General features: G+C 44.6%; 1 protein-coding gene across 5 annotated transcripts in view; it reads left to right on the forward strand.

The window, feature by feature from the left end:
• The window catches only part of MAP4K5 (mitogen-activated protein kinase kinase kinase kinase 5), a 61033-nt gene that overhangs the window by 24018 nt on the left and 11852 nt on the right, over nucleotides 1-25163 (forward strand). For 3 of the 5 annotated variants that reach the window (XM_065838223.2, XM_071809833.1, XM_071809830.1), the window contains 20 exons: nucleotides 5910-6000; nucleotides 7482-7546; nucleotides 8246-8301; nucleotides 9563-9610; nucleotides 9705-9747; nucleotides 11330-11402; nucleotides 12319-12450; nucleotides 12915-12977; nucleotides 14338-14419; nucleotides 14662-14778; nucleotides 14980-15058; nucleotides 16021-16079; nucleotides 17004-17068; nucleotides 19776-19820; nucleotides 20690-20732; nucleotides 20982-21192; nucleotides 21694-21791; nucleotides 21893-21934; nucleotides 22432-22516; nucleotides 22608-22687. In XM_065838223.2, the coding sequence (XP_065694295.1) occupies nucleotides 5910-6000; nucleotides 7482-7546; nucleotides 8246-8301; nucleotides 9563-9610; nucleotides 9705-9747; nucleotides 11330-11402; nucleotides 12319-12450; nucleotides 12915-12977; nucleotides 14338-14419; nucleotides 14662-14778; nucleotides 14980-15058; nucleotides 16021-16079; nucleotides 17004-17068; nucleotides 19776-19820; nucleotides 20690-20732; nucleotides 20982-21192; nucleotides 21694-21791; nucleotides 21893-21934; nucleotides 22432-22516; nucleotides 22608-22687 (1577 nt within the window). The remainder of the gene's footprint in view (nucleotides 1-5909; nucleotides 6001-7481; nucleotides 7547-8245; nucleotides 8302-9562; nucleotides 9611-9704; nucleotides 9748-11329; nucleotides 11403-12318; nucleotides 12451-12914; nucleotides 12978-14337; nucleotides 14420-14661; nucleotides 14779-14979; nucleotides 15059-16020; nucleotides 16080-17003; nucleotides 17069-19775; nucleotides 19821-20689; nucleotides 20733-20981; nucleotides 21193-21693; nucleotides 21792-21892; nucleotides 21935-22431; nucleotides 22517-22607; nucleotides 22688-25163) is intronic. The other 2 variants (XM_065838224.2, XM_071809832.1) reach the window with 1 other exon arrangement.

Here is a 25163-nt window from a genome sequence, read left to right on the forward strand (position 1 = left end):
AGGTAACACAGAGTGGAGCATGTGGGGTGAAGGTTGTGAAGGGGTGAGTTAGGAAGCCGTTTGGCAAAATACATGAAAACAAATAGCGATAGCGAGATGGCAACAAGAAGGGAGAGTAAGGATGGGATCATGAAAGGATGCGATGTTGAACAATCAGTAGATAAGGAAAAGAGGTGAAAGTGTTAAGGAATAGAAATATAGATTATACGTTGACATAGCTGCTCATAAATAGGATCCAAGCAGAGGAGAGAACACACACGAAGAAATAGTATCTGGTGTTAGACCGGTCACCGCGGACACTTGTGTGCTGCTCACGCAGAGCCCGTGCTGCTGTGCCAGCGTGTCGCCATGCGTAATATTTTATAATATAGTATCAGTGGCGAGATAATCAGGACCATCGGTGGTTAGAAGTTGGCAGCTAAATGCCTGGCAGTGAAATTTTCTGGTGGAAACATCATTGTTTCCAAAGAGCTGTTTCCTGCTTGGAGTCAAGTTTCCGAGCATCGAGTTTGGGGAATGTGAATTCTTTCTGTCCGACTGCAGGTTTCCTTCAATCCTGAGACAAGAGGTATGGATAAAACAGCTCGGGCGCTTGAGCACGGTTTAAATTTCCCCTTCTTAAAGGTGGGAAGCTTTGAAAGATTGTTCTCGGTTTTCAAAATGGTTGGTAAAGAGCAACGCAGATTGTGGTGGTGGAGAAAGCAGGAGTTTTGTGTGTGCCGGAGCTGCGGGATGAGGTGCTACAGCCATCTCTCCAGCTCCCCAAAAATATTTGGGGCTGTTGTTCAGTTGTGTTGCATGTCAAGCTATCTACATGGGGATTGGAAAATGTCTCAGGAGTTAAATGTAATGAGGATAGAGGGGAAGGACTGGCCGCAAAACTCCAATCTAAGCAAAAACCTGTGTTTTGGACAAACCATCCCTTTCATCAGTGCAGACTGAACCCTCAGGAGGCTCAGGAAGGTGGTTCGGGGAGGGATTGAGAATGGGGAGCGTGGGGATGTCTGGAATCAACGCAGAGGAGCCGCTGACCTGTGGATATGGCTCAGCTGTGGAGTTTGTACATTAGGCCAAGTGGTTTCTGCAAAACTGTTGCTCCCATGGGGCTTTCTGTCCTTGTTTGGGAACTTGGGTTGTTGAAACAGAAAATCATTTGAAGAATAGTCCTGCTTGCTTCTAACAACTCGGGAGATGGGTTGTGCAGATACAACGAGAGCGCCTGGGCTCCTCAGCGACGGCGTGACCCTGCTCTTTGTCCTTCAGCATCCCGTACGGCAGCATCCGCCCAGCCCTATTGCTAAACAGCATCTCGCTTCTAAATAACAACTATTAATTATGGCGTTAAAAATCCCATGTCTGCAAAGTATCCGCAGCCAAACTCCCCAGCAAGGCCGGGCAGGTCCGGGTCACGTCTCCCGGGGCGGCCTGACGTGTCCTGCCGGCGTGTCGGGGCCCGCGAGGACCTGGCGCCGAGGGCAGGGGCGCTGACAGGCTGGCTGGCACCTCCAGCATCTGCCCTCTCACTGAGCGCTGCTGTCCCACCCTCCGGTGACACCGCGCGCGTCTCCCGATGCCGTCACTTCTCTCCTCCTGGTTGCGTGCGAGCCCCGTCCGTCCCTCCCTCTGCTCCCGCACGGCGTCAGCCCTGCGACGCAGCACTGAAGTAATGCAGAATGAACCCTTTTAAAGCAGTAACTATGAATTTCTTCCCCGAGGAACCTTCTGAGGAATAAAGTGATTCACAGCTGCCCCGGGAGCTGTGAGAAGTGGCCTTGGGTCTTTCTGCAGGATGGGACCGCTCAGAGCAGTCAGTGGAGCACGTGAAAATGTGACCGCGAGTAAACTTGCTCAAAAGCTGTCAAGGTCAGACATGCTCGGAAGACTTAATCGCATTGTGTGATGGGCATTAGAACCATCAGAGCCTTCCCATGCTGCAGAGTGGGGTGTGTGGATCCAACACACACATCCCTACGTGCCAGTTCCACGTGGGCGAGAAGTTGCGTCTGCCAACGGAATCATTCACTCGTGTCAATGGGCTGTCAGTTTTCTTGATCTCCAGTTTAAACACGGATTTATTTTGGATTTACCGAGCCTTACCTCGCTTAGCAACCAGCTGGGGGGGGCTCCACGCGCCGGGTTCCAGAACAAGCAGAACGGAGCCGCCCGGGCTGCGATGGGCGCAGAATATTCCATCGTACCGCTCGCTGGCGTCTCGCCGCGGAGCTGCAGTGACACGGTAGTAGCAGCGACTCGCTCGTGTGATTCACAGCGGCTCCCCAAACGCCGTTTTTGCGCGTCGTGCCGCGTAACCCGTAATTGAAAACATGTGAGTAGGCAAAAAGTACATTTTTCCAATTCCGCGTTATTTAGCGTCGAGCAATCTCTGATGACTAAAACAGATGAAAATCTCTTTGCGCGGATATCTTGTCACCTTTGATCCAGTTCTTTTTATCTTGCCGTCTCCTGCTCAATGAAGTGTTTTCTACAAATTCTTTGTCTTACTGTTGTCTTTTTTTTTCCATGCTATCCAAGTATATTTAATTCTTGCCCTATTCCAGCATCTCCTGCCAAGATGAATACTCCAGCTGCCTGGAAACTCTGAATTCCTTTGTTTTGAATTCGTTCTTGTCGTCTTTGACCGACTATACACCTTCTATCTCTGTGTCTGATCTTTCAGAATCGTTGTCTACATATTTTAGCCAAACTTTTCTCATGGATATTCCCTTCTTTCCAGCTGTTTGCTACTTTTCTATCTGTATTCAGTCTTCCTCCCCCAGAACCTTTTCTTTTCTTGCCTTTTTGTGTTAGTAGCCCCATTTCTTGCGTAGATTCTTCGTTTATTAATGGCAGATCAAGAGTTCATCTGTCTCTCTCTACTACAGGATCAACCTGAGTCACTCCGGTGTATACTTGTTCAGTGTTTCCTTCCTATTTTATTTTCACTGGTGGGGAATTTCACAGCTTCCCATGTCTTTGGGTTCAGTGCTGCAATGTTACTCTGGTAGGAAAAGCTTTTCGTCTGTACAGGGAATGTAGGGTAAGGCAGTGAAACCCATTGCTAATTGTCCTATCATAAAGTTGAAGAACAGATTATCCCTTCTTCTCCCTTCCCTGATATCTCCCATGTGCATGAAGGTTCTTACCTGTTCTGCTGTCAGCTCAAATCACCCTATTTCCTTCCATTTTCCTCCATCAGTCGTGGTTCCTAGGACTGATATCCCATTGTGAGTCGACGAGCTATGGATGGGCAATTCAGCTGCTGTTTGCAAGTTTTTGCTGGTACGAGGATGCTTCTCGATCCTGATTTTCATGTGACAGCATTAAGCTGTTCTAAAGAGGCATTAGCAAAGGTGGTTTGGTTTAAGGTGCCCGGTTAAGAAGAGTATTTGGATGTCTGGCAAAAAAAACTCATGGACAGCTAGGAAGGTTGGAGAAAAACCTTGGGAAGTTTGTCAGAGAAATAGGAGGAATGAATCCACCCGATCCAAACTCAAAAAGCCTTTGTTCATGGTAATCATTTATACGGGACATTGATTCAAGCAAAGTTGTAGCTGAAAGGTAACCTATAAAGCAAGTTACAGTGGGAAATCTGTGCTAAATGTATGGAAATAGTGTTGTCTCTTTTTTTTCATTATTAAGAAGAACACTACTTAGGTTTAAAAAAGACTCTTGACATTTGAAACTCTTCCACTAATATTTTCCTGCCCCGCTGAAGTGTTTCTTGGTACAATTCAACTTTGATAAGCCCTTGAGGATGTACTGGAGTCAGTCAGGGATGCGTATGGACCAGGGCGTTCCCTTCTACCTTTGTATTTTGTAGTTGTTAAGTAAAAGTCATCGAGACATCCAAGTTGTGATCATTTGGAAATTGTTGTATCAGATTGGCGCTTTTGGGGCTATATCAGTAAATATCTACCACACACCAATGTGTGTTTGGAGAGCCGGGGGTTCCGAAAGGATGGAACATCGGCACTGTGGGTCCTGAGGGCAATAAAACATGGCAAATAAACCCGTCTCTTTTTAAAGAGGTTATGAAAAATATTAGCTATGCTGTTACTTGTTAAATAAACGCGAAGAATCCAAAGGGAATTTACAGTAGTGCTTGAGGCCTCTTGGACTTGTCAAAATCGTATTAATTAAGTGTTTTCTCGGCCAACTTGGGGATTAGGAGGTAAGTTTGCTAGTGAAATTTAAAACAAAAGTAAAGATCCAGAGCAATTTTGAGCTGGAGGGAACATGGTAGTTACCATGCTGTCTGCAGCAGCTTTTTATCCAAAACCTGGGACCTTTATCTAAATTCTTTAAAGTTTGGAAAGCTGTTGCAGTTCTATTCATGCCAAAGGAAGAATAAGGGTAATAACACATTAAAATTATATATATACATGTGTGTGTGCGATCACAGAGCAGGCACGCATCTAGGATGGCTTAATAAGCTGATTTTTGTGATATCCCTCTTGAGAGGGAGGCGGTGAGGCTGTGCTGATGTCATTATGATGTCACAGTGATGTCATTGTGATGTCACAGTGATGCCATTGTGATGTCATCGCGATGTCATTGCCGCAGAGGAGGGCAGCGGATCTGCCATGTCTGAGCTTGAGATTCTGCACGGAACATTCTCCCTTTGCAAAGCCTCTCAATGGGGTTTAATAACAGCACACCGGTGTTTTGCTGAGCTCTCAGATATTCCACTTCTGCTTCGTTGCATCCATAAAGTTTTATTTATTTATTCATATGTTCAGCTTTTATCATTTTAAATTAAAGTGGCGGCAACATGCTAGGCTATTGATCTGTCTATAATATATTTTTCAGATGTTTTTGTCTTTTCCCTGAAGAATATTAGGATGTGCAAGTGTGCTTATGTAGCCGTTCTCATCCAAAAACGCGCTCAGACCCAGGCGGTTTGTGGGGAGGCATCTGCTGCTGTTCTGAGTCAGCGGTGCCTGACTGGGCGGACAGGCCATATGCTCTATCGAAATACTTTTAATAAAGAGCCTATGGTGTGTGATCTCCGTTGGTGTCAGGCAGAGGAGACTGGAAATAGCTTCAAGAAATCTTCCCTTGTGTTGCTGGGGTCCCTGTGCTGGGGCTGGTGCTGTAGTGGGGTGTGCTGGAGATTCCTCATGTCATAGAATCATAGAATTGTTTTGGTTGGAAAAGCCCCTCAAGATCATCGAGTTCAACCACAACCTATCTCAGGGACTACATCACATCCCTGAGAACCTCATGTCCGTCTGTCCAGCCCTCCAGGGATGGTGACTCCAGCACTGCCCTGGGCAGCCTGTTCCAATGCCCCACAGCCCTTTGGGGAAGAAATTGTTCCCAGATCCAATCTCAACCTCCCCTGGTGCAACTTGAGGCCGTTTCCTCTGCTCCTGGCGCTTGTTCCTGGGGAGCAGAGCCCGACCCCCCTGGCTCCAAGCTCCTTTCAGGCAGTTCAGAGATCAGAAGGTCTCCCCTCAGCTCCTGTTCTCCAGCTGAACCCCCAGGTCCCTCAGCCGCTCCCATCACACTTGTGCTCCAGCCCCTTCCCCAGCTCCATTCCCTTCTCTCAACTCGCTTCAGCACCTTAAGGGCTTTCATATCGTGAGGGTCCCTCCATGGGATCCCTTTGTTCCCTTTCCAAAGCTCTTGGTGCTCCTGACCTGTCAGAACTGATGGATCACGTTCAGGCTGCTGGGCCAACCCTTCTCTCTTGATCTTCAATAAATATTTATGCTTTGTGCAAATAATAAAATATGCAAAACCGAAAGGATGATGTATGCAGATAACTCCTCCTGGAGCATGTTAGAAAATCCTCATGAATGTCTCAGCAATTATCCAGGCTTATTTTCCTGAGTTCTGCGCCCACTTTCAGATCTCTGAACGTTTGCTTGTGTGTGATGTAACCGCGGCTGCTTCCTGTTTTTCAGGAGATGACTTCTCATTGATCCAGCAAGAAATATATATGGTTAAAGAATGCAAACATTGCAACATAGTCGCCTATTTTGGGAGCTATCTCAGGTAAACTCCACTTTTTTTTAAACCTCCGTTTCTGCTCGTTCTATCCTAAACCAATGCTCAGTCTGGTTTAGTATTATATCCCCTCAGTGTTCTTCTCTAGGTTGAATTTCCTTTGGTTCCCAGTTGGCTTAAAAAAAGAGAGAGAAAAGTGACTAATACGTTGTTTTCTCTGCTGGCCAAAAGGCTGGAATATTTTTATCACTAGGAACAGAAAGCAATTCTTCCCCTGGAGACTCACAACATATCCAGTCCTACTCACTCGCGGGGTGGATTTTAAACATTTCATAGTTCTAATATCAAACCAGCTCGTTAATTATCTACAGCAGGATGGCTTTTAGATGTTTTATTTAACGTGTGCTGCGGAGGTGTAGCCAGCGAGTTGTAAGAGCACAACACTGAATCTGAGCCGCTGGTAATGACATTTGTCATAATTGCGGTGTAACACGCGGCGTACGGAGAGGCAGAAACAAGGTGGTGCCAGCTGGCTGCATCCCCCAGCGCACACGTTAAACCTTATACAGAAATAGGGAATATTTTCCATTTCTGTGGAACTCTGCCATTTATCAATTGGCTCTGCGGGGATATTTATCACCAATTGCCTGCGTGGTCTTTTGCTCGGAGGCTTCATCTTCAGATTTCTTGGAGGGCTGCGTTTTTAAGTGCTCTGTGCAGCCCAAATCGACTTCAACTCGAATAAAATCGCCACATTTCTAAATCCTCAGTGGGCCTTTCAGAGCCACAAAGAGTTTTTTTAGACATTAGGTAATTTCAATTGAAGAGTGAAACTGAGTTTAGTGTGTTATCTAATAGAGCAGATAAACCTCAGGTGTTTCTTCTGCGTGTTCTTTATTGCAGTTGTGGGGTCAGAGTTAAAGCAACACCTTTTAGGGCTGATGAAGTTGAAAATTTTTCATTTTGCTAGGTGAGAATTGATATTGAGATCGTTAATAACATGTCAAATTGCTAGTTAGCACGGAATCACAGAATGGGCTGTGATCATCCAGTCTAACCCTTGGTCCAACTCCAGTCCATTGACCAGATCACGGCACTAAGTGCCATGGCCAATCTCAGTTTACAAACCTCCAGGGCCGGTGAGTCCAGCACCTCCCTGGGCAGCCATTCCAATGCTGACCACTCTCTCTGCACAGAATTGCTTTCTCATCTCCAGCCTCAATTTCCCCTGGCAGAGTTGAAGCCCCTGCCCCCTTGTCCTATTGCTGACTGCCTGGGAGAAGAGCCCAATCCCCCCTGGCTAGAACTGCCCTTCAGGTCGTTCTAGAGAGTGCTGAGCTCAGCTCTAAGCCTCCTCTGCTCCAGACTGAACAAGCCCAGCTCCCTCAGCCTCTCCCCATAGGAGAACGTATCAGAATGTGTATTTTTAACAGAGCGATCAAGACCAATAGAAAATAATTGAAATAATCACAATTAATTCCGCATCGAGATCAATCCACTTCTGATGCCTGTGTTTTATCTTTTCCCAGCCGCGAGAAGCTGTGGATATGCATGGAATACTGCGGCGGGGGATCCCTCCAGGATATTTACCACGGTACTTGGAAACTTATTTTACCATTTGTACTGTTTGGAAACTTTGTGCAAAGAAGAAATATAAATAACAACAGGGAACGGTTGGTACAGGCCGGGCACTGCACCTGATTATTTGAACGATGCCAGGTGCAGGAGCAGGTTATCGACTCTTTTTTCTCTTATTCCCGCTCCTGTGCAATACTGGGCCGCTCTTTTATTATTATATTCCCCTCTGAGGTTTCACCTGGAGTTGTTGATTATGTAGAAAGGTTTATTGGAGTTGTTGGAAGAGCGATCTGGGGACTCGCTCTGCCTTCAAATGATAATGACTTGGAGTTTTGGGATAGCAGAGCTCTTTCTGCTTTCTTTTTCAGCCAGTTAGTACATATAACTTTGAAACAATACAAAGTCTCATAGGCCCCTAGTATAGAACGTTGCCATTTCTAGTATTAAAAAAATAGCAGAAGTCACTTTTTTTGGTCTTTTTTACCTTCCTCTGAACACAGGACATTACATTACTATGAACTCACTTTTAAAATGATCATTAGGTCTTGGTCAGGATTTCTTCTCGCCTTTCTGTAAAACGGGCAAACAAACCCCTCTTTGCAGCCCATTGCGAAATAAGGTCCACGTAAAATTGATGCCACTTTTTGGCTGTCCCGCAGTGTTATTTGTGTGTTGTGTATTGCAGACTTACCCGCTTTTTAATCTTTGTTTTCAGTAACGGGCCCTCTGTCAGAGTTACAAATTGCGTATGTGTGCAGAGAAACTCTACAGGTACTGTACTGCGGCGGGTACACAAAACAGGTTATCTCAGAAAGCACTGCAGCGCCAGTTATTTAATCTCATTGCAAAAAATGGCTAATGCTATAGTAAGCAAGGGTAAGTAGCTGGGTAATTGTCGAGGGTTTAGATTGCGGGGTGACAATAAAACCCTGGCAGATGTATTGTTAACCTCCCTTCCCATTCAGCACAAGCGATTGGGAGGGAAAGAAGGACAGAGAGAAAAGAGCTGGAAAAATTAAAAATGTTTTACTAATGCTACTGATAAAATAGAGAAAATAATACAAAATATACAAAACCAATCTTGAAAGTCTCAGCAACTGCAGAGCCGGTACCTGAAGTCCTGGACTGGACTTTACAGCCAACCGGAGCTGGATTCAGTCTGTCACTGGCCTCAGTTCGCAGGGACGACTCGCAAGGTCCTCTGCTAATGTCGCTGTAAGGAAGAGGGATGAGATCCTCGTGATCTCCTACTTTTATATGAAGTATCACATGAATGGGATGTTATACACAGTTGGTCAGTTTTTGGTCACCTGTTTCTCGTTGCCCCTCTGGCGAGATGTCCATCCATGCTTATCAATAACTTCACATTCCATTACTATGTTCACCAAAACATGGATCTGGATTTCGGGAAAATGCAGCTGATATGAAGCTTTAGCTGACAGACACATTCACTAAAAGAGAAACTTGTTTTAACAAAACCAGGACAGTAATAGAGGGGTGAAAAAAGGCACGTTTTAAACTGCCTGCTTGATCTGTGGCAGGAAATTCTAATAATTCATAAGGAAAAATAGTACAACCAGGTGACTGAAGTTCCCTTTCATATTGTGATTGCTAATAACTAGAAATACAAGATAAGGTGATGCAGGCAGCTTGTTTCTTAAAGGAACTTTTCCTGCTGTGTATCTATGAATAATTATGTGGCTAAACACATGCTTGCGGAAAGCTTCAGGGCTTTGAAAATATATAGCTAATTTTAGTAAAGGGAAAAGGTGATGTATCTTGAGGTTTGTTTGGAAAATACACATATATCCGTGTAAAATGTTACACCAGGGCTGGTTTAAGCAAGTCTTTGTAAATATTGACTGAAGGTGGGAGAGATGAGGAGCAGAATCCAACATTCCTCTTCTATGCAAATCTCAAACGTCTCCGATTTCAAATAAAATACAGCAAATAATGTAAATTGATTGAATGGGACTGGCTTTGCAGTTTGTTAACAAATGGCAAAATGAAGTGTTGTCTTTCTTATTTCCAGGGTCTCGCTTACTTGCATATGAAAGGCAAAATGCATAGAGATATAAAGGTAACTTAGAACTTTGAGAAACTTACCTTAAACTTCCTAGTGTGGAAGAACATTCCTGATGAAGCATTTTAACTTTCTATTTATTACGTTTTAGGGTGCAAATATTCTACTAACAGACCACGGAGATGTCAAATTAGGTAAGCTGCCTGAATTTAATAAGAAGACAGAAAACAAATGGGAACAATTTAATTTGATCAATCAAAAGCTACAGAACCAGCTGGGATACTTTGATTTAGCAAATTGTCTTTTATTAAGACAAAAAAATAGACACAATCTAGATTCCCAGTTGCTTCCCATACGAATATTCAGCTTTTGAAAGGCTTTGTTTTGTATTGAGCAGCACATGTACAAGCAAAGGTCAAGCTTGCTATGAATAATAAAGTATAATCCAGCAGATCTGCTCTATCAGTGCAGCTTCATTAGATGTTGCTTTCTGGGGCATGAACCTTTTGCTGTTGCACTGTAGGATGTTTTATTCTTATTTAGGGCAATAGTTGACAGTAGAAAGAGCACATCCATGGGCTTGCACATGTACGAGATGAGAAGTTTTCCATTCTGACATGAAGCTACAATGTCTTTTTTCAACAACTAAGCCTTGAAGCCTCGCAGGTTTCCCTGGAATCTGCCAGGTTTGGGGTTACCTGGATATCAAGGAGTTTGTTCCCAGCCAGAATGTCAGATCTTCCTTGGAGCCTGCGAGGATCCACTGCGTGATACAGCATAGAATCAAAGAATCACAGGAGGGTTTGGGTTGAAGGGACCTTCCCACCTCCCCCAGTGCCACCCCTGCCATGAGCAGGGACATCTTCACCAGCTCAGGTTGCTCAGAGCCCCGTCCAGCCTGGCCTGGGATGTCTCCAGGGATGGTTCAGCCACCACCTCTCTGGCCAACCTGGGCCAGGCTCTCACCACCCTCAGGGCCAACAATTTCTTCATCGTGTCTGACCTGAATTGCCGTTCTAGTTCAAAACCATCACCCCTTCCCATCCACATTCTATAGAATCCCAGAATGTAAGGAGTTGGAAGGGACCTGGAAAGCTCATCCAGTGCAATCCCCCATGGAGCAGGAACACCCAGCTGAGGTTCCACAGGAAGGTGTCCAGGCGGGTTTGAATGGCTGCACAGAAGGAGACTCCACAACCTCCCTGGGCAGCCTGGACCAGGCTCTGCCACCCTCACTTCCTTTGGCCTGCTAAGCTACTTAGATTTGCCCGCAGTTATCCTTGAGCTATCAAACTACAAATGCAATAAAAATAAGAAGGACTTTAATGACTTTTGGCTCTGCAAGACCACCTGATTATCTGCACCTCTGAGAGCAAGAGATGATTGTCCCCTAGACAGTCTCCAGCAATGAGAACAGGCGCTCACCTGCAGTTCTGCCATAAGTAACACAGAAATAGCACCGTCTCCAAAGCGTGATGCTGGTTTTCCTCCCAAATATTAAATTGAGTATCCACTAAATTTAGTCAGGTTGCTGTATTGTGTTATGGAAAGATAACTAGGAGAGGAGCAGGATCGTGAGCAAGCTGAGAGAAACTGATCTTTTCAATTTGATGTCAGTGAAGGCATTAGCTGATCTCGTTATTAATCTTTAAATGTTGAAGCCTAATGAATTTTTAACTTGGATAAGGATAGTGATTGTTCTTTCATGATACTTCCTAGAGTAGAAATGAGGTCTTAAAATGAGGTATCTAAGTCTCTGATAATTTCATTTTCCAGCCGACTTTGGCGTCGCAGCAAAAATCACGGCCACCATCGCCAAGAGGAAATCATTTATTGGTACCCCTTACTGGTAATAAACGACTGCGATTGCTCTGCGTGCATGCAAAGCTAAGTCTGTATTTATGCCAAGAGCTCTAAAACACACACACTGGAGTATATACACACACATAGTTTTAAATACGATATAGATAGCAGTTGCATAAATTCCCTCTCTTCCAAGGGAAATGCCCATAGGGTAGAAGTCTGGGAAGTGCTGATTGCAGCCGATCTGCCGCTGTAGCACAAGTCACCTGATGCTTGGGGCAGGATTGCTGTTTCTCCCAAGTTTATTAATTTTATTTTATTGTTTTATTAGTGCAGAACTCCCTTAGAACTCCTCCTGCATTCTCCCCTTTTGCTGGATACCTAATGGTCATTCAGTTTCTCAGTAGCCTCTTACACTTTTAGTGAGTAAACTAAACAACATCTTTCTGATTTCTGTGCAGAAAGAATTGTGAAGAAAAACAGATTTTAAACTCTCTTTTAATCATCTCTACTGATTAACGCCTGTACAAGGCAGCATTTAATATGCAAATATATCTCTGTAGATCTCGAGCTGGATTATATATGCAGATGTAACTGCTGTTGGTTTCTGGCATTACTGGGATGCAGTTGAGGCGCCTCGGGCGCTATTCTGGGTATAGATTGAACGCGTCCATACGGATTAATCCAGACAATGGCTGTTAATTGTTCGCTGCCCTCTTTATCCTGCTGGAGAAGGAGCACTGAGGGCAGGAAGATTATCTGGTCATTAAAGCATTTCACCAGGAATCATGAGACCGATTCTATTCCCAGCTGTGACCTCGGTCAAAACGCGTCACCTCTGGCTGCTTCTCCAGGGAGGGGACATCAGGCTTTTCCCTGATTTACGCTCTAGGGTTATGTGAGGGGCTTTGAGTCTCCCGTGTGGCTGGTGCCCTCACTGAATGACGCCTTTTGTTTTGAAGGATGGCCCCAGAAGTGGCAGCGGTGGAGAAGAACGGCGGATACAACCAGCTCTGCGATATCTGGGCCGTCGGCATCACAGCGATTGAACTCGCCGAGCTTCAGCCGCCCATGTTTGATCTTCACCCCATGAGGTTTGCTGGCTTCAGGATCCGCTCCAGTCGCGGTTTAACCATCTCCATACACCCAGAAACTCACACTGGGCTGCCTTTCAAACATCTATTTTCTGCGTGAGCTGTGTCTGTTTGTAAAGCATCAGGCTGAAGCTACAGACTTAAAATTAGAGTGGAAATTATCACTGAAAAATCTTAATTAAAAAAACCCCACCTTTGTAGTGTCAACAATGTGGTGAAGAGCAGGTGCAGTAAATCACTAGAGGAGCTGTAGCTTGATGTTTAACAGGATTACACGTGGTGATACGAAGATTTTATTGAAAGATAAGAAAGCAACAGCTCTACCATGTCTGTCCTCTAACACAGTACAGACTATAATCCAGTTTCACCAGTACGATTCTTACCGTGAAGTATTAATTTAAAGCGTTTAGATATTAGAATTATTTTTTTACCATACAATAACATTATTCTTCCTTTCTCTTTAGGGCTTTGTTTTTAATGTCAAAAAGTAATTTTCAACCGCCAAAGTTAAAGGAAAAAGCAAAATGGTAGGTTAAACTCTTCCCTTTGTTCAGTGTTTTGGAGATAATGTGAAAAACCCGTTTGTCGTTATTGAAGAAGGGAGGTAGTGAAAAAGAACCTGTTAGTTTTAAACTCAGGAACTTGAGAGGTGATTGCACCGATAGGAAATGTCACTGATAAACAATTAGTTGGTTTTCATAAGTGTCTGAAAGCAAAGGAAAGAGGGTTAAGGTCCATCAGCAAACATTTTGTGACACAGCAGAAAACCAGCAGGATGGGACAGGACAGTCCTACCTGTGTGCTAAGAAATGAGTCACGGCCGGTGATCCAGAGGGAAATCTCCCTAATGGGGTTTTCTTTGTGTGCTCTAAGAAGAGAAATTCTTTTTATCCTTTCCCCCTAATTCCTCTCATAGGGCATTTACCACTGTCAATGGGACAGGTAATTGCTTAATCCCTTCATGAGGAATGTGCCTCTGCCAGCTTGTCTTCAGCAATAATTTCTTTAACCTGTGATCCCTTCCTACTGCCCGCGGGATTTTGTACCGTGCGGGTTTAACATTTGATTTATGAGACTCAAAACAACGCTGGCATGCAGGATTTATTTTGCCGGTGATGCTGCTGTACAATCTGTTTCCCTTGAGGTGTTTGGCTGGGCAGAGGGAAGGAGAAGACATTTTTAAGTGCGTGTTTCCTCTATTGAAACCTCAATGCGCTTCACTTCTCCGATGCCGCCGCCTCAGATGCGAAGATGAGAAGAGGAGCTGGGTGTTGTAACCTGATTGAAAACCAAGCAGACCTGGGCTAATGCTGACCCCGGAGAGCCCCGATGCACAAATGCAATCACAAGAAAAATGCTTGAAAAAGATGGAGGTCTAGTTATAACATCAAGGCATAATTCAGATTTAAAAGAGTTGAAGTGACACAATCACCTAAGTTGTTGTGCAAAGAGCAACAAAGCATTTCCAAAAGTTGGGTCTTTGCCTAGAACTTTGTATTTTCTTTTCCTACCTGTGGCCCAGAACAGTGAAATCAGCAGGTTTGTCTAGATTTTAAGTGTTTGCTGCGTACATCATTCACAATTTTTACTTCTGATACTGAATTCCATAACGATTGAGAATGGTAAAAGTTGAAATAGGTGTTGAAATAGGTTGAAATACATGTTTGCTTTATTTTCTGTACCAAAACTTCTTCATGCAAGTCCCATGAATCAAACGTTTTATCCCCTGTTTTGTTAACTTAGTCGTGTAATTATTCAAACCTGAGCTAATGAAGTACCTGGATAACATTCTGATTTACAGACCTTTTGGTGATTTGATGAGTAACTGCGGTAAACTTAAAAATATCTTCTTGAAAAATGAAACATAAACGCTCATTTTTCTTTAAGGTCATCAACATTCCATAACTTTGTCAAAATAGCGCTTACAAAGAATCCGAAGAAGAGACCGACAGCAGACAGACTCCTCTCTGTAAGTGATTCGGACATTTAGTTAAGTCTATAAAGTTCTTTTAGTGCCAAGTGATGCGCAGATCAATAAGAAACCAAACTGGAACCATTTTCTTTCTCTGATCTTACAACATGGGTGGTGAAATTAGAAAGTTGAGTCACAAAGAAATACCCAAAAAGCAGGCAAAGTTCAATATATTGATGTTTATTAATGAAAGTTACGTATCAGTTTCTATTATAACTTGTTCTTTTTCATGGTTCTAGCATAGCTTTGTAGGGCAGCCTGGTCTTTCAAGATCTTTAGCAGTCGAGCTGTTGGACAAAGTGAATAATCCTGACAACCACACGCACTACAGTGAGGTTGACGATGACGATTTTGAGGTGAGAACACCTTTAATTTTGTGCCTTTAGGTGAAATTGCTGTTTGAATACTGCGCTTTGCTTTGGGAACTGCAGCTCGACAGGGGCACGACTCCAACATTTAGAGCTGCGTTTTGAGTCACCACAAGGGCAAAGGGTCGATTATTGCTTGAGATCCAACAGAAACGCCGCTTTTCTCAGCGTTGTCGTTTCTCCTTGCAGCCTCACCCCGTTATCCGCCATACGATCCGTTCTACCAACAGGAACGTTCGCGCAGAGAGGACGGCGTCGGAGATCAACTGTAAGTTCCCCCTGTGTTTGCCCATTTTGCAGTGGTGGTTTCCTTCTACCCATGGAGGACGTCACCGTTGTTCTTTCGTTGTGTACCCTGGGAAGTCTCTTCTGCCGCTGGGACATCTGAGAACCAAAACCAGAAGAAACAGCCCATCACATAATATCTTTTTCCCAAAACCAGAATTAAAACTCGCGTATTTTCCCGCTGTTTCATTCCAACTCGTCGCTGCGTCTTAATGTTTGTGTGGAAACCTTGCACGACCAGCACGGCCCTTCAGCTCTCTCAGACCTTACTTAAAACACTAATAACCTGCAAACATCAGAATTAAGAGCTGATGATTAGGAGGGCATCTTTACACAGGGTGTCATGAGAAAATATAGAAAAGACGTAGCTTTTTGTGTTTGTCTGCACGTTGTTTCAAGTTCAAAAGCGAAACCTTTTCTTGACCCCGATGGAGCAGCTTGTGATTGCGAAAGCTGACGGGGGTGCGTGATAACGTAATGAATATTATTTTAACATAACCTTTCATTTTAAAATAATACCCAACTCAATTGGGCCAAAGTTGAAATTTTGAGGGTAGAAAGAGTCTTTCTCCATATTTAGACGAACGCCTTTTGCAGTGTAAATGCTCTGGGCTCCTCTGTGTCACGTACATCACATTTTTAGGCAGCTTGCTGGTAAAAAGCCACTTCCTTTGTTTTCACACGCATGAAGAGTAACGTGGTTGCGAGTTACGTTTTAATGAACTTTCATATGATGACTTGCTATTTCCTTTTGGTCCGTTTCTTGTGGGTTTCACGTTTGCAAGTTTAAGCATTTCAATACCAGCACCGATATTTACGTGGCAGTCAAGTTTTATAGGCAATGTTTTGTACATAATATTTAGATATATTGCAAGGTGTACTTCACTAAAAAAGGGCACTATATAAAATTGTGTGTATTAAAGTTGGAAATGGGATGTTTTTCAGTCGACAAGCTGCAGTTTGAGCCCCCTCTGCGGAAAGAAACAGAAGCTCGGGATGAAATGGTAAGGACGAGTTTGGGTTTTTTCCCTTCATTTAGTTAAAATCATAGTGTCTTCATTGTTTGGTGGTTCTACTCTAAGTAATATGTCTCTGCAGCATAAAGTCATGAGGAGACCACTCTTGCTCCCCAGACAATCGCCACATTTTGCAGAAAATGAATGGCCCTCTATGCTTTGTGCGAAGAGCCGCGCTCAGATTAAGAAAAACAACATATGCCGATTAATGTGATGCTGCCCTTGAGCCCCTGATCTCCCCGTCGTCGGGGTTTATTTGTTGCTGGTTTTCGGACAGCCCATTTTGCCCCCTGAACCGCTGCTGTTTGTCCAGCCCTCGGCAATTTACTGCAAACCAGCTCATTAGTGTTCTTGGGGATTCATGTGTGTCTGTGTACACAAGGGCTCTGGTTTTTAATTAGTGTTGTGAGTAGCAGCAGCTGCTGTTCATCTTAATTTGGAGACATCAGCACTCCAGAAAGATCCTGTTCCTGGTTTTTAGAGCTGTGCTGCACCAGGTAGGTACAAATTCATTGTTCTGAATGCGACTGATTAAATCCGTACCCGGTGTTACTGGTGGGATCCCCTCAGTGCCATGGCCAGTGACAGGAACAATCCTGGAGGTGTCTGCAATGTGTTCTCCTACTGGCAGAGTGTCTTACAAGTGGAAAATCTTGAGTTCTCACCACAACTTTTGCTTTCCTGTCACTTACTTAATACTGGCGCTATATTTCCAGGTGTTGCTTTTAAATCCGAGCCCAAACAAGCTTGTCAAGAGTTGCTTTATAATTAGATTGTAAAACATTATTTTACTTTGGAGTTTTATTTTCCTGTGTATGGGTCATTGCGCGGGGCTTGGGAATCTGTTCATGTGCTGTGGGAAGGTGCTGGAGTTTGACAGGGAATAAAACATGAACATTTCTGCCTGTTCAGGTTGTGGCAGCTGGCACCGGCTTTGCTTCGCATTGGAATCCTTTTGTTGACGGTGGAAGCAGCAGGTGAGCACAGAGCTTAAAAACATCTTTTATTTCTGGGACTTAATATGGAAAATTAAACCTCAAGCCCTAATCCACTTTCATATTCATAAAGGAGGTTTTACCCGCTCACAGAATCCCAGAATGTGAGGGGTTGGAAGGGCCCTGGAAAGCTCATCCAGTGCAATCCCCCCATGGAGCAGGAACACCCAGCTGAGGTTCCACAGGAAGGTGTCCAGGCGGGTTTGAATGGCTGCACAGAAGGAGACTCCACAACCTCCCTGGGCAGCCTGGGCCAGGCTCTGACACCCTCACCAGGAACAAGTTTCTTCTCATATTTAAGTGGAACCGCTTGTGTTCCAGTTTGAACCCATTACCCCTTGTCCTATCATTGGTTGTCACCCAGAAGAGCCTGGCTCCATCCTCCTGACTCCCCCTTTCCATATTGATCCCCATGAATGAGTCCCCCCTCAGTCTCCTCTTCTCCAGCTCCAGAGCCCCAGCTCCTGCAAGTGTTTGCTCGTTCTCTTGGGGAAGGGGTTGAATCTCTTGTAACCACAGGCAGGATTTTGGTTTAAATTTGCTGTAGCTCCCCAGTTGTGGAGGGAAAGCGAAGTGTAAATGTTGAAATAACACAGCTCGAGTCAGTTTGCTGCAGCGAAGTGGGGAGCCTTGCTCAGGACCCTGCGCTGGCCTTGTGCTTTTCTTCTGAACCACCACTGTGACATCCTGTGACAAAGCTGCGTCGCAGCCCTGAGCCGGGTCCTTGAAAGAAAGGGAAAGAGAAACCAAACCTGAAGATTTAGCTTTACTGAGTCCAGCACAACAGCACGGCTGGTTCTGCTGCGGGTGTCTGAGCGCTGTGATCTCTAATACGGTTGTGTCGTGTGTTGGGGTGATGGCTTTTAGGTTAAAATGTGCCGTAACTGATTTTCCAGGGGATGAAGCAGGCCTGAAGTAAGGGAGCACAACTTCGTCCGAGTTAGGACTGAATTTATTAGGTGTGTGGCCTCCTTTTGCTGCAAAATACTGCAATCTGCTTTTAAAGGCGATCTTTGAATTTGCAGTGAAGAGTGTGGCAGTTCGGTACTGCTGACCGATGCACAGATGTAGGGAGATACTCTGTTTTGGTTGAAATAATTGCTTGGCCAGAAGAGCCTGTTTTCCATCTTTGTTTGGAACTGAGGAGCAGACGGTGAATTTCTTTGGCTTTTTTGCAGATAAAGTCTTGCATAAGCCGTCAGCTGACACCACGGCCCCTGCAAAGCTGGAGGTTGCCAATCTTTAGGTCTTTTTAAAAAATTCAACCTATTTTCTGTTCCCACTCTCACTGTAGCAGGAGTTTGGGGTCCAGTAACGACAGCGACTGTTTTCCTTCCTCCCTGGCTTGGTTTGTGTGATTGAAAGCTCCGTGCTGGCGTTTCTGCAGCAGCTGGAACCCGCGAGGGAGGGAAACTCCTCCCGGCAAAGCGACTTATTGATCCCATCCTGTTCCTGCAGCGATATTAAGATGAGTTGGACCGGACTGTGTTAAAAGCAGCGCGAACGTGGCCGTCGCAAACCTTGTTAGGGCTATAAATCACTAGATAGAGATTTAGTACTGAAAGGAGGACAGGACTAACGTCTGTGGATGGTGAATCTGTGCTGCTTGCTTGGAAACCACTTCCAGTTTAAAAAGATAAACAGGAAACACATAATTGCCCTGGCCCAGCAATTCTGGTGATCCCGGGAGGCACAGAAGGGTCTTTGCTCTATCAGAGTGAACGGTGATTGATACAATCAACTCAGGACACTGGAAAGGGCGACACCAGATGATTGAACCGATTTCTCGTTGTTTCTCATCCTTATTTTAGCATTTTGAAGCTTTACACAGTTATAAAATGTTATGCATTTGCACATTTTCAGCATTATGGAGGCGGTTTGTGTTGATGGTTGGACTTTTAGAGGTGTTTTAGTAATTCCTGGTGGCAACTCTGTGCCTCTTCTCCTTCAGAAGTAACTTGCAGGGATATTTTACATTAATCCAAACTTGGTTGGGTTAGTTTTTCTATAATATACTTGTATTTTCCTGTTCGTTACCCCCGTGGTCGTTCCTCTTCACCTCCCAGTTGCTCAGTGCAGCAGCTGAGCCTTCACAGCATCACCGCAGCAGGCTGAGCAATGAATCTTAATGGGTTTAGATGTTTATAAGATTTATCGCAGTCTGGGGTTTGTCTTTTAAAGATGGAGCTTGCAAATCACCATTTTACAAACTACTCTCAGGTTGTGTTTGTTTCGGAATGATGTTTTCAGTGTTGCTTTGATCCTCTTGTCACATTTTCTTTCTTGACCCTGGGGCAGCTTTGAAACCAGAATTCCCACCGCTATGGAAGCAGTCGCTGTCTTTAGCCCGAAGGAGGAAACTTCTCTTTGTAAAGGCTTTTCTGCATTTGTATCCCAGTAATTTCCTCTGCTTTCCTTTTTTTTAAGTTAGGTGGGTTTTAGGCATTTCAACAATATTTCAAATACCAGGTAGGAAAATAAAGCCGAGTTGATGGCGTGTGGTATGGCAGAGCTTCAGTGGTTATCGGGGGCTGAGGGAAGGAAAGGACTAAATGAAAAGGGGCTTAATTCAATGAAAGAGAGAAACACTTTTAAAAAGGGCTGGGAGATGCTTGTTACGAAACCGAATTACATCACCTATCGGTTCAGTTGCACACGTCGCTCTTAATTCTATAAACATTTTACCTAGGGGCCTGCTAACAAAATTTGGCGATGGGAGCGAAGATGTTGAAGAGTGAGTGGACCCCCCTGTGCACCCTGTTGTTTGCTCTCGCTAGAGCCGGCCGCATTCTGGCTAAACCTCTTCCCTCAAAACGCCGCCGGCAGCTTTGCCTTTGTGAATAAGTGAGGGGCTCCGAGGTCTAACACACGCTTGGCTGTTTGTCCATTGTCAGGAGAATGTCTGCAAAGCGACGCTTTCTTCCCCCTCTCCCCTTCCTGAGCTTGTCTTAAAGTGCCTAAAACTTTAAAGCAGGTTTTATGTTGATTAATGCATCAATCCTGAGCCAGGCCCAGCAGTGATGGGGTGTCCAGATGTTCCCGCAGCTCCTCCGGTGCCCAAATATTGCCCGATCCGCAGCGAAAGCCGCAAACGGCACCGGGCGGTGGGAACCTCTGCATTGGTTGTTCCCGGAGTTCGGCTGCAGTTGGGGTGGATGTGAGAGGATGAGCAATCACCTTGCTTTCAAATAAATAATAAAGGACATTGTTCTGTGACCGGCCGATCCGGAAATGTGGCATTTTCACTGTCAGGAAGAATTTTCTATACAAACCAAGCCCAATAGTAAAATTTAAGCAGTGGAAGGGAGAGCTAGTCCCTGAATGTATATTTATGCGCTAATTTCAAATACCCTTCAGCACAGAATGCTCTATAACTTTGGCATCTATGAAAGAAACAACGTGAGCTTGTCAAAAACGAACACTTCTAACAAGATTAACGTGCTTTGGCCCCGCTCTTGGACTCGTAGTTTAACCCTGTTTGCGTGAAGCTGTGATCCCTCTTTTCTCTGCGCCTAGCTTGTCTTATTTATTGTCTGTATTTTCAAGTCATTCTCTTTCTGTTGTGGGTTTAACTAAGACGACTCCTGCACCTTTTCATTACAGATCAACACTAAAGCGAGCAGGGCCACCTCCGCTACCCCCGAAGGTAAGAAATTCTGGTTTTTAAGGGTTTCAGGCAGCAAACCGCACTTGTGGAGCCTCCATAGCGCTTCTGTCTGCTGCTCTCGGTGGCTTAGATATTCTGTTAAATACTATTTGCTACCAGACTTCATGCAGCTTCATATTCAGTCTTGACCTTCGGGGACTTTCAGGCTGCCCTAGACAAAGCAACTTGGACGTTTACGCTTCCAGGTGCCGTTTCCCGTGTAATCTTCACCTCTTTGGTTTGTTGCAGCCGAGAATAAACAGTTATCCCGAGGAAAACCTCCCAGACGATGAGAAATGTCAGACAATAAAGCATTTTCCGGACCCGCAGAGCAGAGCCCCCCCGGCCCACAGGAGACAGAGCATCCCGGTTTGCGGCCCCCAGCCCGATTCCCCCCCCAGCGGAATGACCAGCAGCATCAGCAGCCCTGGGCTGCTCACAGCTCGATACAGCGACTTAGGTAAATAGGTTACATTTCCTAAAACCGACTGCGGCCTGCGAAAGGAAATCAGGTCTAGAATCAGCTAATTTCGGTAGATAATTTAATACAAGCCGATCGCAAGGTGCAGTTTTCCTTTCTGCGCATGAGCCACGATCCATGGTGGAAACCCTCCCCAAACAAGCACCCCTGGCCAATTAACACCATTCCTGTGCTGCAGGAATAGAATAAAACCAAAATGTGTGGGGAGGATCATCCACGTGGACCTTGCCACAGGTTTTTCTCAGTTGATTTTGGTCCAGGGACTGGTTGGATAGCAGAAAACCTTGATTAAACCTGTGTAGCTCAGCATGAAGAAATGTGGCCAGCGGTCGTTGAGGGGGTTCAACCTCCTAAGATGTGTGCACAGAAGCTTCAGAGCTCGCTCCTCTCTCGCTGCAGACAATAGAGAATAGGCCAACAATATATTTTCTATTTCACTGTGTCAAGCGAGCTCCAAAATGTGTCCGTGCTGCTTTGCAGGGAATGGGGACGGCGTGCTGAAACTCATCGAGGAAAACGCAGAAGGCTCTGGACAAATCCCTCAGCTGCCACGTAAAAAAGAGAAAAGAGACTTTCCTGCAAGTATTGTGACTCTCAGTGTGATTTCACTGTCACGTTGACTGACTAGTTTTATATCGGTGCGTGGGAGGGATTTAATGGTCTTTTTTTCTTCCCGCAGAAGCCGGCCATCAATGGTTTACCACCAACACCCAAGGTGCTGGTAAGGAATCTCTTTTGCAGTAGGAGTTATTGGAGACCTGTCATGGCATCTGTCTGGTGTCAGGATAAACCACCAGCTCAGCTGGGCTGATTTTGTGCATCTCGGAGCCGCTTTTCATGTACTGAATGCACAATATTTGTTTCCTTAGCTTAAAAACTTCCTTTCAGCATTCAGTGGCTGTCAGCACCTCGCTGCCTCTGTGGGCTGTGATCTCTGCTTTATAAAGAGAAAGGGGAGAGGCTCTTATTTCTTCAACATTTCTGCCTGTTTTCCCTTCATGTACCATTTATATAACCACTCAATATTTTTCCTATGCAGTAGGTACTCAAAATTATATCATTTCAATCTCTCCTTGCATTTCTTAATGTGCATGAAGTCTATGAAAAGGTTTGCGGGGCCGCGTTGTAGCTTTTGGGGGAGATACAAATATCAAGTGTACAGAAGATGAATGCTTTCTGCTGCAAGCTTGTTTCAGGTTTCGTTGTGGTGTTTTTCAGATGGGAGCGTGTTTTTCCAAAGTCTTTGACGGTTGTCCTTTGAAGATTAATTGTGCGACATCGTGGATACATCCCGATACTAAAGGTGAAGTTCTGTTCGGTTTGTATTTTGAACCCGCCTGTTGCCCAGGTGGTAATGGGCTTGTGAAATAATCCAATTCCTCTTACGTTTTTAGACCAGTACATTATCTTTGGCACTGAAGAAGGTATCTATACTTTGAATCTGAATGAACTTCACGAAGCAACAATGGAACAGGTGATCTTTTGATGTATTGAACACAAAGAATAGATTTGGGGAGACTATGACACAAGAAAGTTTGACATTAGAGGGGGCAGATGGGACACCAGGCTGGTGGCATCAACTGATTCACATCAAAGCCACCAGTGGAAGTCCTAAAATTAATAGTTCCCCTGCCTACCTGCATTTGTTGTTGCTGCTTATTTAATGTTGCTTTCGAAGGAGTTGTCTACCATATCATCTTTCTTGGAGACAGCTGCTTACCTGCCCTTTCCATCTCCATTTGATCTCCACTAGATGGCATTTTGCTTCTCCACGGGATGCTACCGAAGCCCTTGGCTATTTAATTTAGCTGGAATTGTTACCACCAATAAATCCATGTGCATTTGTTTCTGTTTTCTTGGGCTCTCTGGCCCTTCCCAAAGCGCTTCGTGCCGTCGTGGTGGTGTCACATTTGCTTTTTAGAGTCAGGAGCAGCAGAGTGTTCTTGGGAGGGACGTGTTGGCAGATGCTGATAATGTCATTTATACCTGAAGGTTTCTTAGCACAACTTTCTCTTTACCCCGTTAGTCAGACAAGTCTCTTTCTTATACATCGTCCTAAATTATTGTATGTGACAGTCTTCTCAGGAGTTTTTTTAATGTGCTTTTCCATCCTATTGAAAGGTCAGGTGTGCTAGTGGTAGCAGAGAGAACTTGCCAGTGTCTAATTAAGACATTCATTTCCTTTTCTGTGAGAGCATCCTCACTTTGGAGAGGTCACCCCCACAAACCCCAGAGCCTTTATGACTCTGCTTCTGCCATACCCCTTGTTTCCTTCTTTGCTTTGATTTATTTCATGATTTCTTCCCACCAAATGGGCATTTTAAGCTGTTTCTCCCACTTTGGATTCCGATCACATCTCCCGCAGTCCTTTCTGTCTCTCCAAGGTCGGTATCTCCCAATTTCATCGTTAGTTTTTCAGTGAAAACACTGAACTAGACCCAGGGAAGACACTGTATTTCTACAAGCTGCTTTTTCCTTCTATTAAACAGCCGGTTGCTGATAGATACTCTGCTTTTATGGCCAACCAGTTGTGTGTTTTCTTCCTGCAATTTCTTCTACCCCACATTTTCTTCTTTTGCTGGTGGAAACAGCGCACAGGACAAGGTCCTCCACACGTTTCACCTGTTAATGTTTCACCGCAGCGCAGTTATTCTGTTGAAGAAGGACATTCACATGTTCAGTACAGCCTGTTCTGCACACATCTGCAACAGCTGTTCTCATTATCTCTTGGCCATTAAAAAGTACGTGGCTTGTTCTTATGCTACTCTGGATATCCAGAGGATTTTGCAGTTCCCACCACCCTTTTTATTTGGCACAGGTGCTGTGTTTGTCCTTCTTGAGGTCCTTGTCCGTCCTTGGAGATAATCATTACCGAGACCTTGGGCTTGGAGCCAGTTCTTAAGTACCATAAAGTAAACTTCACTGGGACCTGCTGACCCGAGCAGATCACGTTGAAATAGTGTGTAATATTTGCTTTTCCTGCTTCTGGCACAAGTTTCCCTCATGGTGCTATTAATGGTGTTAATCCTGTAGCCTTTCTCCCCAGGCTGAGCCCTTTGTTTTCCCACTTATCACCTTTATCGACTTACCTTAATCATTTCTTTTACATCTTCACCTTGCTTCTGTTTCTTCCTTGGGGCTTATTTAGTGATTCCCTCTTTCCCTGTGGCTTTGTGTCCTTGTTTCAGTTTGCTGTATTACATGGTTGTGATGCTTAGGGCATGGGGGGAAATAAGAGGTATTGGAGAGGCATCATAGGGAATAAATATTCCATTCTCTTCCAGTGGAGCCATTGAATTAAGCTTGTGGGAGCCAAATTAGAAATAAACGGGGATTTTTGCTAAGGGGAGTTGCGAACACTTGGAATCACCTGAGTTCAGAGGGGAGGCAAATTTAGGGAGGAGAAATCCATTAAAGCTCGTTAAATGCGTCGAGCCCATATGTGATTCAGCAGGTTTCTGAACTGAAGAACTCGGTGCCTGGCACAGGATTAGGTGCAGTATCATATACGTTATTGTTTTTTCCGTTTCTGTGAGAAATTGTGTCACTTTATGGTGACTGTTGGAAACAATAAAACATTCGCATGAAGCAGTGAAATCGTTCTGTTGCAGAGCTTTGATTCAAGCATCTTCTGCCGTGTTTTGCAACAGCTTCCCTCTGCTGTCTTTTTCCAATACTCTCCTTCAGAAGCAGCTTAATCCTTTGAATTCTTTATTGGAAATCTTTTTCTTGAGGGAGTACCCTACCTATGAATACGAGTCAATGAGTTTAGCCTTATCTCTTTTTGTGGTTTGGTTTTATTTTAACAAAACCCTTACCCTTATTCTCTTGGCCTTATTCCTTCCGTTGCTGAGCCTCCTGAATGCTGTCATTTGCCATCACTTGTAGCAAAATTCTCTGGAGTTTTCAAGAGGTTCTTCTTGACTTTAAAATGCTCCCGAACCTGGAGT

The sequence above is a fragment of the Patagioenas fasciata genome, chromosome 5, assembly GCF_037038585.1.
Source record: "Patagioenas fasciata isolate bPatFas1 chromosome 5, bPatFas1.hap1, whole genome shotgun sequence".
NCBI lineage: Eukaryota > Metazoa > Chordata > Aves > Columbiformes > Columbidae > Patagioenas > Patagioenas fasciata.